This window comes from Nelusetta ayraudi, unplaced genomic scaffold (genome assembly GCF_046127955.1).
Source record: "Nelusetta ayraudi isolate G7.1 ecotype Tasmania unplaced genomic scaffold, CSIRO-AGI_Nayr_v1 ptg000034l, whole genome shotgun sequence".
Taxonomy (NCBI): Eukaryota; Metazoa; Chordata; class Actinopteri; order Tetraodontiformes; family Monacanthidae; genus Nelusetta; species Nelusetta ayraudi.
The window spans coordinates 4,499,742-4,515,000 of record NW_027466084.1 but is presented as its reverse complement, the minus strand read 5'-3'; the positions used below and the strand labels follow the sequence as shown (position 1 = coordinate 4,515,000).

The following is a 15,259-nucleotide window of genomic DNA, read 5'->3' as shown; positions in this document are numbered from 1 at the left end:
GAAACCGCTCTAGTGTTTGTTTCCATGCTGTAGTTTTTCGTAATCCCATCCAGGATAGCCCTTAAATGCTTAAATCGGCTGTAAATATTTGCGAAAGCATTGCCTAACTCGTGATTCTGAAAAAAAACAGTAAAAATGCATTTGCCTGGTTTTAAGACATCTGTATTTGCTTTTCTCAGAGTTGCTCTTCTGCCTTTTTTTTCCCATTACTTTGCAGATTGTATTGGACTGAACCCACCAGCTCAGATTCCTCCCTCTGGAAACAGTGACTACATGAATTTCACCCTCAAGTTTCACAAGTCAGATGTTCTGTTTTTTGTTTTGTTTTTTGGGTCAAAGGACAGACATTGTGTTTTAACTTACATTGACATGATGGATGTTGTATTGTTTATAAATATAGATAAATATATATCTTTATCCAGGCTTATCAACGTTACCATTGACTTCCAGCTGAAAGCCATCAACATTCAGACCATCATAAACAATGAGATCCCCGACTGCTACACTTTTGCCATCACGGTAAGTTTCATTCTTTGATGTCTTTATTAAAAAGAAATGTGATTTCATGATATGTGTCATAAGGGGGTAAAGCGAATTTCTCCTGGAGATCAATAAAGTCTATCTATCTATCTATCTATCTATCTGGAATGCTAAATACAATCATTGATCAGCTCATATTAGCCAGGTGTGCTATGAAGCCTGACCTCGTTGACCTTCATTAGAATTAGTTCAATGACAGATATCGTGATCATTTGTCCGAGGCAGTTTTTCTTCTCTGAGGTTGTGTATTAAATCTGCCCCTGCCAGATCGTCATGGATAATAAAGCTCACAGTGGAAAAGTGAAGATCAGTCTGAAGAACGATGCCTCTATTAAAGAGTGTAAAGACCCCAATGTGTACGGTCATGGTGAGTGAGCAGCGGTCCATGAGCAGTAGAGGATTTATGATTTGCGAAGATTTCTTTCTCAATCACTAACATTTCATAAAGGTGCAATAAAACACTTATTTATACTTAAATATAATGTGAATAATTGTCCATATAGATGAATGAATGAATGAATGAATAATTGATTTTCCTGTCTTTCTTACCCTATACTTTATTTTATTTTATTTCCTTATTTCTTTTTTATTCATATATATTTTTTCTTCTCGATTGCACTACATGCTTTAATAATGTAAATTTCACCACTGTGGGATAAATAAAAACATTCCATTCCATTCCGTTCTGTTCTGTTCTGTTCTGTTCTGTTCTAAGCTTGCTTAACAATGTCCTCTGACCTCTGACCTCTGGCTGGTGTTCCGTCAGGTGAGAGCTATGCCCGGGAGTTCTTCGACGTCCTGGTGGCTCTGGTGTGTCTGCTGTCCCTGCTGCTCTGTGGCCGCTCCATCTTCAGAGGTGTCCTCCTGCAGCACGTAAGGCTTCACATCATGTGTTGCTCTCTATTGACCGTGGTTGTTATTGATTTTTCCAACCACTTCTCTCGCACTGGTTGTCCATGTCATTCAACAAAGAGGAAATGATAGTTTTTCTTAAAAGTCCCACATTGTAGCCAATTTTAGTTCTCTATCAAACTGAAAATGTAGAACCCAGTTTGGGATTCAGGAACTTCTTATACTCATCTTAGCCCTCACTTTTCACTGTGCTCAGTTTTCAAAATGCTATCAAAAAATATGTGTTTATTGGCCATAACAGATTGTGCCGTTTCCCTCCCACTTCCTACTAGGGAGACTGATTAATGTGTTAAGAAGGGCCAGCATCTTTGCATGCAAACCTGTTGTTCCTATCTCAAATAGTCTTTGACTTCACTATAAAACTCTTCCTCGATGACGTTATGCAAGACAAGACATGTTCAGAATGATTTTTTTCCCACCTCTCTGACGCAATGATAATTATGTGTACCTGTCAATGAATTCTGGTGGACTATATGACCTGACAAAATGTTCAGGTCTTGTTAGGTGACCTCAACAACCAAGTTGAGAAGATGATTTAGAGTTGAAGTGTACTTTATTTTTTTACAGATTAAAGAGATTAAACAAGGCCATCTGCAATCTAAGGAATGTGAATATCCTCCTTGAAAACACATTGCCTGAGCTAGAAAGGCCTCCGTCTGGGCTGTGTTGCCTCTCAGGTGGGGTCGGTTCTGTTGATCTGGGCCCATAGGGGGCAATGCTGCCAATGCTTTTTAAGCAAACACAGTACAACATTGAAAGAGAGGGGTGGGCAGGCCTTCTCCGGGTTTTTCTTCATTTTTGTCTCATTTTGTAACGATGTTTCATCTTGTTCTCGCTATTATTTTGTTTGTTTTAAACATCTTGCTGTTGCACGCGGTCTAAAGACAAATTGCAACACTGAAATTGTCAAAACCGACAAGTCTGTCCTAAGAAAACCCAGACAGTGATGGATCTTTCTCCCGGCAGTAATAGTTGAAACGTGCCATGTCTCCCCCTCCTTGTCTTCCCTGTCCTGCATCAGGAGTACGTGCAGTACTTTAAACACGTGCTCGGCCGCAGCGTGAGCTGGGGCGACAGATTGGAGTTCATCAACGGCTGGTACATCCTGCTCATCATCAGCGACGCCTTCACCATCATCGGAAGCTTCATCAAAATTGGGATCGAATCGAAGGCAAGAATCTGTTCTACGTCAATATACCAGTGCCTCTTTTTTTTTTATTGAATTAATCTTTTTTAAAAAACAACACTCTTTTCTATGCGTAAAATAAAGCTCGCCTTCGTTGTCTGTTGTTGCTAGACCTTGTCGTCATACGATATTTGTGGAATCCTGCTGGGAACATCCACTCTGCTGGTGTGGGTCGGAGTCATTCGCTACCTCTCCTTTTTCCAGAAATACAACGTAAGAAAATACACCGAGCCAGTGTTCGTCTCCCTCTTCTGCTCTTTGATCCAGGCACATTATTATTGTCCTTCACACACGTCTCTCTTCTTGCTGGCAGATCTTGATTGTGACGCTCAGAGCCGCATTTCCGAACGTGATCCGCTTCTGCTGCTGTGCAGCTGCCATTTACATGGGATACTGCTTCTGTGGATGGATCGTACTGGGGCCCTATCACGCCAAGGTAACGCTCACACGACATCCGGGTCACGGAGGCCTATAAAAAAACAAGAAGAGATTTAGATAGAACAAGTGAATACTGTAGCATCTCCATTATTTATATGTATATTTTATATTAAATATATTGTGTTAAAGTTAAGTAATTTTGGAATTTTCTACCTTTTTTTTTTTTTGCATTTGGAGAACTCATTTAAATGCATAATATGGTGTTGGCCCTTTTAAAAGCATGTCTTACATCTTACATGATCTATGCACTACCAGGCAGTAGTGAATGTTAAACAGCAGTGTTCCATATAGCTAAGCTTGTATGCATGTATAAAATTCTATCATCTCATCATCTGAATGGAATTTCAGTATCAAGTACCCCGGTGTACTCTGCTTCTCAGTGCCTCTTATCTGAGGAATTTGTGTTTGACTTAACCTTCACTCATGATTTTACCACACAAAGCCAGAAAAGCAACACTAAAGTTTGCCTTTAAAAGACACACACGCGCGCGCACACACACACAAAAAACTACAAATGCTTTGGCTTTCAGAGTTAGTTGGCAATATTTGATGATATATTAACAAAGTCCTGCACAGCATTACTAAGGAAAATGTAACATTGTCAGTGCTGTCACGAAGATGGTACTGAATATTTAAGCTCGGGACTGAAACAATATTTCAGTCAATTAAGTCAGTATTTCAGGAAATATTTGAATTAAACCGTCAACTGCCAAAGTAATGTTAAAAAAGGATTCCCAGTGACTTTTACCTGCTGATAAAGAAACATCCATCCAAGAACGTAGAGCATGTTCAGTGTGTCCGCCACACTGCTAATCCTACATCATGCAGTTGCAGAAATGATAATGAATGGCAATTAAACAAACTTCATGCTTCACTCTATTATCATTCTAATATACTAAGTTATGAATATATTATAAATAAGTTATTACATTATTCTATTCTGATTGGGGGAAAAACTAAAAACTTTTTTTTTTTTGGGGGGGGGGCGGGGTGCAGTTCTCTCACAAGAAAGTTTCTCAAAATCTGATCAAACCCAGAGACGGTGGTAACGTGGTCAGTGTATGACTCCATTGTGGTGAAGAAGGTTCAGTGGTCCATCTACGGTCCAACCTTCAGATCTTGTATACAAGCACTTGAAATCATCAAGGCATCTGTTTCTGATGCCAAAGGCCTCAATATTGGTTGCCTCTTCAAGTTCTACATTCTTCTCGTTCTGGCTTTCACGGAAATGTCTTGGTCCACAGTTCCGCTCCTTGTCCATGGTGTCGGAGTGCCTCTTCTCTTTGATAAACGGCGACGACATGTTTGTGACATTTTCTGAGATGGAACAAAGTGGGACACTGGTGTGGATCTTCAGCCAAGTCTACCTTTACACCTTCATCTCGCTCTTCATCTACATGGTGCTGTCCCTTTTCATCGCACTCATCACCGGAGCCTACGACACGATCACGGTATGCTCTCAATCAGTTCTGCTTCTGGCACATATACAGTATATGCTATATTTTATCTTGTGAAATTCATTTTTTATTCAGCAGCATTTTATGTGTGTGTGTATGAGAGAGAGAGAGAGAAAAATAAATGTTGCAGTAAGACATTAGCAGACTGCTAATTTTCATCACATGCTAATATTGATAGCTGTTTTGTGTGCACCACGCTTGGTCTTATCTTTGCTGAATATACATACACATGTTCAAAAGGTTTGGGGTTACTGACTCATGTCTACATTGAACTCCAGTATAAGCAGCTTCATGAAATAATCTAGTGGAATGCTCTAAGAACGTTATTAGTGCAGGATGTGCTGAACACATAATGGGATGGCTTTGACAGTTCTTGCCTCGAATGTCTTACTGAATGTGATTTCAGAGAATGAATATCTAGTGTGCAATATGCAGCCATCGTTACGCAAGTTGAATTATTTAAAATTGCTGTAAAATATGTACACATTTCTAACACAAAGCTTTGTATTATAATCACACTTAGTTGTGTTGTGCTAAACCATAGCATAGTTAACAAAGCAGTGTCTTTGCAGCGTCTTTCACCCTCTCTCCCTCTCCTGAGCTTGCCAGTGTTAGTGTGTCCACGCGGAGTTTTGCAGACTTGGAATTCTTTCAGTCACTTTTAATTATACGGTGGAAATGGTTTCCAATAAACACTAAAATGTTTCCAGGTTTAATGCTCAAATGAGCAGGTGACCCTAAAACTAATGAATGGTTGTGCGTGTTTGCTGTCGCACATTTTCAACACGAAGACTGTGGCAGCCACCGAAAAAAATGTGTTTATGGGCATTGGATGCTTTGCCAACCATGTAGCTGCTGTTTCACGTTCACAGACATTTTAAGAGGGACCTTTTTAAAGGAGGAAAAGTTTTGTTACGACAAATAATGGAGCTTATCTGGGTTTTGCGGGAGCCAGCAATGCCTGCTGCTCTCTGCTTGCACCAGTGCTTCAGCCCAGCCACCGACTTGCAGCCAGTCAGACAGGGCCATAAGGGCTGCCGTCTCTATATGCAGGCCTATCTATAATGTTTATTTCATTTATAATATTTACTGCTCAAATCAAGTGGTTACCTGCCCACACGGTGATGATTTGATGGAGGTCTTTTGACTTCCAAGATTTTGAACTAGATTGCCTGCAATCGGTAGCTGGTTTCTGCTGGTGGGCGCTGCTCACTAGACTCTTGACACACGCACACATTAAAGGTCCAATGTGTAATATTTGGAGATTTTGAAGAAGAAACGGCAACATCAAGTAGTTATATTTGAGATTGCAGCGTCTTTCACCTCCTGAGCTTGCCAGTGAACTACGGTGGCCTGCGCTCCCCAACCTCAATGCCTCGTCCACCTTGTTCTTCTTCGTTCACCCTAAATACCAAATGCACTCTCGGGCAGCTGGATTGTCCACAGCAGGCTTCTTCAGAAATACTGTATGGTGGTGCAAGATGGTAGCTGAGTCCAGTCACAAGATGGCGCCGTCCAGGGCTGCTATGGCATTGAAGTGTGTTGTGTTCTAAGTTTTGCGCACGTGTCCTGTGAGCCTTCTTACAGTAAAGATATATATATTATTATATATATATATACATGTTTATTTGTTTATTTCTTCATTGTGCTGTGTTGTATGTCTTGTCAGTTGATATATGTGAAAAAAAGAACTGAAATGCACTCATGTCATTGCCGAAGCAAATTCCAATGTGTTTTACACAATGGCAAATAAAAGGAATCTGGATCTGAATCTGAAAGCTAACTGGAAGCAAGAGCCTGATTGAGCTGTGGATATTGTGATATATATTAATACTGTTCTAGGGGTAGGAAAACCAGATGAGTTTAATTTTACTGACAGTAAACACTTTTATTAATCTAATTATGGGCAGTATGTTAAGCGTTTACCAATATAGAAATCATAAATCAAGCCAAATATTACACACTGGACGTTTAAGAAACGCAAAGCGCACAACCGCAAAGAACCAACGGAATTGTTGCCTTTGTGCTCGATGCAAATTTTCTCTTTAGACAAACACTAAGACCAGAACGTGAGGGGAGAACATTTTCATCTGCGTGTCGTTCTTTGCAGGCCCAAACTCAGGAGCAGTCGCGCATCTCCGACCTGCACGTATTCATCGCACAGTGCACCGACTCGCCCAGCTCAGGCAAGTTCCGCGGCCCTGAGGGCTCATCGTGCTCCTTCCTGTGCTGCTGCCACTGACCAGGAGGACCAGGAAGTGGGAACAAGTGCATGCTCAGCGGAGGAGTGTGTATTTATTTGTTTGCTCGTCCTTTTCATGTGCTTCTCCTCTAGCTGGCCAGGAGAGCCTGGCTCCAGCAGCAAAGTGAAATAATTGCCTTGCGAGTCTGCAAAACTGACCTTGGATGAAAAAAGGCTGGCGGCGCTGAGCGTTTCAGTTAGTGCTTGAGTGGCAGAAGGATTTGCACACACAAGCAACCACAAGCCCAATTACCTGCTTCAGCTTTTGTACTGTATGAATTATGCATTGTATGTATTGTCTCTTTCCATAGCGTTAGATTGACAGGGCCGCGTGGACCGGAACCATTATGTTGGTCAACACGTGCACTGCTGTGGACCGTGGACACGGCCTTAAATGGGAAGTTGTAAAATGGACTCAAGGATTTGACTTGAATGACCCACTAACGTGTTTTTAACGTCATTGTAGCTATTGTGTTGCCTGCGATACATGTACTCAATGGGAAGAGGCACATTCAAAATGCTGTACATGCACGTTCGCCTCTCTCCATGTCATAGAATCACTGATGCTGCTGCACTTTCATTTTCCTTTTGGACTTTCCAATCCATTCAGACCTCGGTGGCTACACTTGGTAGAATGCGCCCAGCAGCCAAGCAGCCAGTCATCAATATGTATGAGCCGTTCATCTAGTAAAGAGCCAGGAGGGCTGAAGCACTAAAAGGCGAGGCCAATTAACTGCTTAGTTTAAAAGAGCCTTTTAGAAGGCTGCATGCGGCCTTCAAAACAAACAAGTACCACAATTAGTGTCTTTGCATTAACTCTAATGCATATAAGTTAGCCGGGCCAGTTTCCAGCACCCCTTCAACTCTGAGTGCAGGATAAGCAGTGAAAAGAAATCACTAGTTCTGTTTTCTGACCTGACTGTTTCAGTGGTGTGGTGAATCTGCTATTCATCTGATAGATTAGATAGATTTTGTCAATATACTAAAAGTAGCTGACATTTGGCAAACTGGAACTCCACCTCCATCCACTTGCCTTCTCACCGTTCACTGTTGCCGCTGTCACTTTACCAGAATGTGATTTTACGCAGGGAGGTTCTGTTTACACCACCACTCACTAAGCCCAATGTGCAAGTCTTTCACTAATTCCGGGAAGAACGTTGAACTCTTCACATAGTTTTTCTTTTATTTAAACTGTGTAACAAACGGCAAACGGGTGAAACGAAACCAGATTGGAGAAATCATGTATTCTCATTTTGAACTTAGCAAAGCAATGTTACCACACTCAGAATTTTGGATGAAAACAAAAGTGTCTGTTAGGTGTGTGTGTTTTTTCTCCCCCCCCACCATCCATCAAAAAGGGAACATTTGCACAACACATTTTAAGGATAAAAATCGGAAAGTAAGAAAGGGGGGGGGGGGATTCAGTCAAAGTCAGCTGTTTTGACTAGTGGCTGTATTTTCGTAGTTGTTTCATGAGTCAGTCTCAAATCCTCAGGCATTAAAACCTTGTGAACAAGGTGATTTGTTGACTTGTTTCCTGATCGGCTAAGTTGGATATTAAAACACAGCTAACTACACAAAATTAATTTAAGGACTTAAGGGACTTTTTAACATGTTGACTAACATGTTGACATGTTGACATGTTGGCTAACATGTTAACATGTTATTTGCTAACCCCAGCACTTCATTATTAATCACTTTAAGTACTCTGAGTTTAACCAATAACCAATTCCTGTCTCCTAGTTGACGACTGAAGACCCAGACAGACACAGCGTTTAATTCTGTTTAGTTGCACTTTATGAAACTGTACTGTAACTGCTGTACCTTAATTGAAAGCCACATTCGTCAAGGCAGTATAGGGTGATGTACAGTGCATGGAACACATCCATAACAATGATGTTAATAATGTCCCCTGACGTAACAGGGTAGGGATTTTTTTTTAATTTTATTTGTTACATCAGTGAAGTTTAATATTTTGTTCAGTTGTTTATATTTGTCAAAGTCTTTTTTAATTTATTTCATGACTTATTTTTGTTAATGTTTGCAATATCTAAAAAGAATGCTTCTCAGTATGTTGTATAGATTACATTTTTTCATTTTCAGGTTGTTGTTTGTTTTTTTTACAGTGATGTTCAGATCAACCACCCAGACTTGTGTATTGCCACCTTGTGATCTTTTTCTTGCAATGTTGTCAAAGATTGAGACATTGTGTATAAACTTTTTACAGCGTTTTGCCTCGTGTTAATGAAATATGCATTATACACAAAAAACACTTCACCCCAAGGTTCAGCATTTTATGATTCGCCGCTAAGCAGTGGTCCATTTTCCACAATGTCTGTAAGTTCTGTTCCTCTACTGTCAGTTGTATGAGAAGCTTCAATGGTGGGCATATTTACTGGAGGACCTAGTTAGCATCAGCAATGGACTATGATATGTAAGACGAAGTTAAGGAAGAATGTCATGCCTTTCGGGGGGGGGGAACATATATTTTCGATGTTCCAGCATTTAGGTTCTGTCCAGTTTACTCTTGACTAATTTTGAAAAGAGGCGACAATCTGGGTCTTTAAAAAGACTTTAAAACAGCTGTTTCCATTTTGATATTTTGAGGTCGGTGAAGAAACTGATCTTAGGTCAGCCAGTGATTCTCGCCTCACTTCCCCCTCAGAGGATGGGTCAAATGTGGAGAACAAATTTGGCATGTTTGGGTCTGTAGGGTTTTTAAGTATTTTCCGAATGAATGAATGAATTTGCTTATATGGACACACTGCCTTCACCCGATGACAGCTGGGATAGGCTCCAGCTGACCCCTGCGACCCTGAGTGCAGGAGGAAGCGGTATTGAAGATGAATGGATGGATGTCTATGCAGACCATGTTGCATTACTGCCTGAAAAGCAAGAGTAAAACATGCCAGGTACATTTTTTTTTTCTGGTCTGGTACATTTACTTCAGTCAGAAATCTGACTTTAAAAAAGGACAATCCAGTTCAATCATTTGAAAAAAATAAAATAAAAAAAGATATTTTTGTGGTCATCCTTTATATTGTGCACCTTTTGACTTTCAAGTAGCACCAGCCACACAGTACTGAGTCATCATAGTCCACCACCACCACAAGAGGGAGACTGTCTGCAGCCAGTGCGCTGCAGGAACACAGTCCAGAATAAATACAACAGAAGGCAGTAAAACAGATACTTTAGAGGAAAAAATGTAGAAATGAATGCGAGAGAAATGGGTGGAAATTGAAGGTTTTTTTTATCCCATTTAGAAAAGCTAAAACCATATTTGATATTTCTGACCCTTAAAATTAAAGGCGGCCTTCGTTAGCAGGATGAAGTCATACTGCAAGATCTGAACAAATATGTGAACACTAATGGCTATAATTTACTGGAATAGCACATCTGTCTATTTTCCTTTGTACCTGCATGCATTATTTACTTGAGGCTGCTACCAGGTCCAGACGGAGAGTGACAGGAGCTGGCCTGCGCCTTCAGCACACTCTCTGGTTTCAGCTTAAAACGTGTCTGTCGGTTTCCCGTCCTGGTTAATTGTTTTCCCCATGACGATACTGCTTAAAAAAAACAACACCCTAAGACCTCGCTCAGAATGGACACAATTTCTATCTATTTTCTCACCATCACCATCATTGTATTTGTAAAATGACTGCAAAATACATGCAAGACATTAAACGTGTTCAAAGTCTTCAGGATTTTCTTCTATTGTCGTCTCTGCTTTGTCAGCGAGCGGTAACGTCGCACGTGTAAAAATGGCCTCGGCTGCACATTTTGTCCTCAGCAGAGTCCAGTTTTCAGTTCCATGCAAAGGGCAGTTAAATACCCACCGTGTCATCTAAACACACCCAGGCGTTTAAAACCACATTGTATTTCTCAATAACAAATATAATACTGAACAAACACAGGCACATCAAATCGCAGCGAGCTCTATTAGGAAAGGTTTCATCTTTTCATTCCATCCGCCGGCTCTGTTGTGTTGGGTGTGTCCTAGCAGCTGTCTGGCGTACCAGCAGGAGATTCAGAACAAGGAACACTGGGGGAAAAACATGGCGTGACCGTTATCTGCTACCGTTTGGAATGATTTTGATTGGCCTTGTCACAAAATAAAAACAGACGGCAAAAAAAAAATGAGCGTCCTCGTTCGTGTGCTAAAGCAAGTCTCACTGGGTTGTGGGTAGAAGGGATCAAACAATGCGATAAGCAGCCAATGGAGTGTACAGTGGTGGGGTACACAGCCCGGCCCCTTCCTGTCGCTGCTCCCTGCCTGTTGCGAGAAGCACCTTCCTCTCTTTGTTAGGCCCCGCTCGCCGCTGCCAACACGTCCGTCAACATCCAACCACACTGGCATTAGACCGGTCCCAGTCCCCACCCTCCTCTCCCCTCACTGCTCCCAGTCCCCTTCCACGGTTGTTCTTTTTGTTTGTGCACACACACCTGCATGCATTCCCTCAAATGCACACAATGAAATCATGACATAATCCAAATGGCCACATGGTCTTTTATTTATTTATTTATTTATTTATTTATTTATTATCAAAACGACCTATTTGTTTACATTTAATATTGCCCCTCGCCAGGTTCTCTAAATATAACTCAGAATGAACTAAAGTGGACCTACTTTAGCTCAGCTCCATTCCGTGCTTGGTCTTCACATCAATCCCCATTGCAAATCTGCCAAGATACAGAGAAGACAAATAATAGAAATAGTCTGAAGTGGAGTCAAGTGCGGTTAAGATTTTCAAAGTTTTAATACACATTTTATTGCTGAGCAACAGGATGTGCAGCACGGGTCAGAAAATTCTCTCTCTCTCTCTCTCTCTCTCTCTCTCTCTCTCTCTCTCACTCCGTCATTAGGAGACAGCGGAGTGCACCACGTGCTGGACATGAAAAGAAGCCCAACTGAAACAGAGCTGCGCACAAAGGCAGAGGCTCATGCCAAGCAGGGCAGGCGACTCTGAGCTGAGCACCAGATATACACACAGATAAATTGCACGCCCACCCACAGTGTCTTTGATAGAAGAAGGAAAAAAAAAAAAACTAAGTCAGGGGGAAAAGCTGACATTCACACTGAGTTTGCAAAACTGCTCCATGTTCTCTAGGAACTAATTTCTATCTTAAAATCAAATCCAGCCATATTCCAAATTGTTTAAAAAAAAAAAAAAGAATTATATTTAAAAGCTTTGACTAGTTTTCATATTTTTATTTGAACATCAACAGGTCTGTGATTACAGCTTGTGAAGAATTGGTTGCACCGGTCACAATAGAGACAAATAATAACGCAGGCAACTTGATGCATGTGACGCGGCAGCGCTAATGCGCCATCTCAGTATGTGTGTGTGCAGCCGTGCATGGTGAAAAGAAGAAAAAGGTTTGAAGAGGGGAGAAAAGATGGGGGGCCGGAGGGGGTCAGGGGCCTGGGAGGGAGGGAGGGTAACAGACAAACAGGAGGAAACCGGGGTGATAGACCAGCGTGAGTTGCGAGGGGTGACATCATCCTAAATTTGAATAATCCCTCAGTCTGGGATGTGATTGGCTTGGCCGGGAGAAAGGAGAGTTGCCCTTATTCGCTATTCACCCCTTTCAATTTCACCATGGCGCGCTGTTTCAGTGAACGACGCATTCAAGGACACATCCACATATCTTCCCATGTGTGAATCTGACTGAAATCAAAGGTACCTCTGAAAACCCCCCACACCCCCCGGTGTTACCACCTAGTAAATGCAACCTGTGCGGAATACTAATTCAAGGCTCACCCTATCAGAAGAGTGCTTCACAAACTCAACCAAAATAGTTTTTTTTTTTTTTTTTTTTTAATGTTTCAGACTAACTAACGTTTTTCATTTAAGCCTTGCTACATTCGCTACCTTCGTCGATCAAACCGCAGTGAGTCTGAGCCCTTTTTGCTGCACGTAAAACACAACTAGGCGGTCGTTTTGGCGCTGAGACAACGTAAAAAAATGATGCTAATTTCGACGTTTTAGGTGGCACGCGAACGCAGCAGCATCCTCTCTCTCCTCCGCCAGTCCAGCCCCGTCTGTGCGCGTGTGTACGTATGTGTGTGTGTGTGTGTGTGTGTGTGTGTGCGCGCGCGCGCCGGTCCGCCGCCGTGCGTGTGTATTTGGGAGGGCGATCGCGTCATTCTCCTCCTTTCTTCCTCCCAGGGAACCCGCATCACTTGAGATACGCGGCTCCTCCACGTCAAGAAGTTTGCGGCGTGTCGTCTCGCCGAGGTCTCACCCGCTTCTCCTCCACCACCGCCATTGTTCTTCATTCCGTGTTCGCCGGTTTCCTTTCTTACCCGCGTTCTCACACATTTTTCCAGGCCGACTTGGGAGGATTGTGCCGGGGCGGACTACTCACTCACTCACTCACTCACTCACTCACTGGGCGTAGCTGGCCAGGATCTTTTTTTTTTTTTTTTTGCTAGCTCGCTGCTCCGCCGACTGGTAAGTAAGGACACGGTGTTTCGCCCTCAAGCTAGCGCAAACTTGTCGTTTCTTTTTCCATATTTATTCGCAGGGCCTTTTTTTTCCTTTTTTTTTTTTTAAGATTGACCTTGTGTTCGCAGTCTGTCACTGAATTCCTGCTCCTCTAGTTAGACTCGCACTTGCTTGCTTCCGAAATTGTGCACATCTGAAGCTATTATTTCAGTGGCTTTCCCTTTGTGGACGTAATGAAAGTAAAAAAAAAAAAGAAAAAAAAGAAAAAAAAAAGGTAAAAATCTTTATCTTTATACTTGTGTTTTGTTCCTCCGTTCTGTCACGTCATGCTTTATTCATGGTCTGGTTCGGGCTGGTGCTGCTAGGAGGCTGATGGGGCGGTGGCAGGATGGAGGGAGCTGGGAGTGCTCGACAGACCTGTTAGGACTGTAAGACACCCCACCCCCCCGGAAAAGACAGACATATTCATTTTAATATTCCATACAAACATTCGGCATTCATTGATTGAGAGCGCATTATGAGTCTGCTCCTCTGTCTTTCCCCCCTCCTCCTAATTCCCTCCTATGAACAGCCCTCCTTGTCTATCCTCCATCGCGGATGCCCCATTGTTCTGACTGCGGTCGTGAAAGCCGCCTCATCTCTCACTTATTTTATTTTTTTTTTAAATTATTATTATTACTCAGCGTTGTTGCAAATACTTCGGTACTATCCCCTAACGAGCGGATCCCACCGAAAATACTGGGTCATCAATTTTTAATGTTAATTCTTCCACCGGCGATACTAATTCAAGTTTCCGCCTGAGCTGGGCGGCCATGAAACGTGGGTTTCGCACGCTTGCGAGGCGAGCTGTTAAAGTGAGAATTTTGTTTATATATACATTTTATTTTATTTTTTTTTTTAAATAAATCATTTTACGTAAATAGTGAAAGGAGCGAAAGACTTGAGAGTGGACAAATATCCCCAGGCGGAAAGGAGGACAATGAGAAAGCCTTTTGTATGAGAAGCCCAGTAGGTGGCGTCACTCCTGGGTCAAAATGAAATGAACAGAAGTTAATGCGGAAATGACCGCTGTTTAAGATGATGATGATGAAGATGATGAAGATGATGATGATGATGAAGATGATGATGGTGATGATGATGATGATGATGAAAAACGTGGTCAACTGACCCAATGGTGCGGCTGCGGTGTGCATAACTGTGCATGATGAACGCTTCATAACAACTCTATTATTATTAATTACATGAGCCCTTACAGGCGACAGAATGGTGCATTTTGACCGTTAACAAATCCTCACATCAGATTTATTGTGACATCTAAACCTTGATGGCCGCTTTCCTGAGATTTCCTTTATTTCTTTCTTACCACTCATGCATGTGGTTCAGCAGTATCCGGCACTGAGCGTTGCTACAGCACCGGGCAACCATTTCTCCTCACTCTACATTTTTCAGTTGCAGCGTCAGAGCGTGGACTTTAATCACACATCTTTTATTTAGCAGTGATGATGTCGGTGCAGAACTACATTCTGCTGCCATGTGAACCATCTGAAAACAAATACTTTACACACACACACAACATATATGTAATACTATCTATGTGTGTGTGTATATATATATAATATAATATATTATATATATAATATAATATAATGCTGGCGGGAGTAAAAAGTGAATTTACAAAAAAAAAAAAATGAAATTCCTTCTTTCATATGTCACAGTGCTTTGAATGACGGCTGCTGCTTTATCTCAAAGAAGAATAAAAAGAGCAGGAGCTGCAGATCAAAGCTTTGTGCTCTTGGAAGAAAACACATTCATCCCAGTTAAAAGTCACTCGTCAAAGGAAAAAAGGGGATTAAATTCAAGATCAAAGCAACGACAAACGTGCTATATTTTGGTGTCCGACCGCTGCCGAAGTAAAAGTAAAAAAAAGTGCAAGTTTGCCCAAGTCTGTCGGTCTTCGTTTCCGGTGACTTATCATTTTATTTTGAAACCTGGACTCGGGCACTCAAGTAGTCTTCCATTAACTTTAGGTAGGACT

At 41.8% G+C, this 15,259-nt stretch overlaps 2 protein-coding genes across 3 annotated transcripts in view; both read left to right on the top strand.

Moving 5' to 3' along the window:
* Positions 1 to 9,004, top strand: part of mcoln1b (mucolipin TRP cation channel 1b) — a 12,943-nt gene extending 3,939 nt beyond the window's left edge. Inside the window, exons 5-13 of the mRNA XM_076032622.1 lie at positions 218 to 299; positions 423 to 519; positions 808 to 907; positions 1,307 to 1,413; positions 2,474 to 2,623; positions 2,750 to 2,851; positions 2,952 to 3,074; positions 4,321 to 4,527; positions 6,644 to 9,004. Of these exons, the coding sequence (XP_075888737.1) occupies positions 218 to 299; positions 423 to 519; positions 808 to 907; positions 1,307 to 1,413; positions 2,474 to 2,623; positions 2,750 to 2,851; positions 2,952 to 3,074; positions 4,321 to 4,527; positions 6,644 to 6,775 (1,100 nt within the window). The 3' untranslated portion in view covers positions 6,776 to 9,004. The remainder of the gene's footprint in view (positions 1 to 217; positions 300 to 422; positions 520 to 807; positions 908 to 1,306; positions 1,414 to 2,473; positions 2,624 to 2,749; positions 2,852 to 2,951; positions 3,075 to 4,320; positions 4,528 to 6,643) is intronic.
* Positions 9,005 to 12,899: 3,895 nt separating this feature from the next.
* Positions 12,900 to 15,259, top strand: part of prr36b (proline rich 36b) — a 29,652-nt gene continuing 27,292 nt past the window's right edge. Inside the window, exon 1 of one of the 2 annotated variants that reach the window (XM_076032598.1) lies at positions 12,900 to 13,014. The gene's annotated coding sequence lies outside the window, so the exon portion shown is untranslated. Of the gene's footprint in view, positions 13,015 to 15,135; positions 15,252 to 15,259 lie in introns of those variants that run through there. The other variant, XM_076032596.1, reaches the window with a different exon arrangement.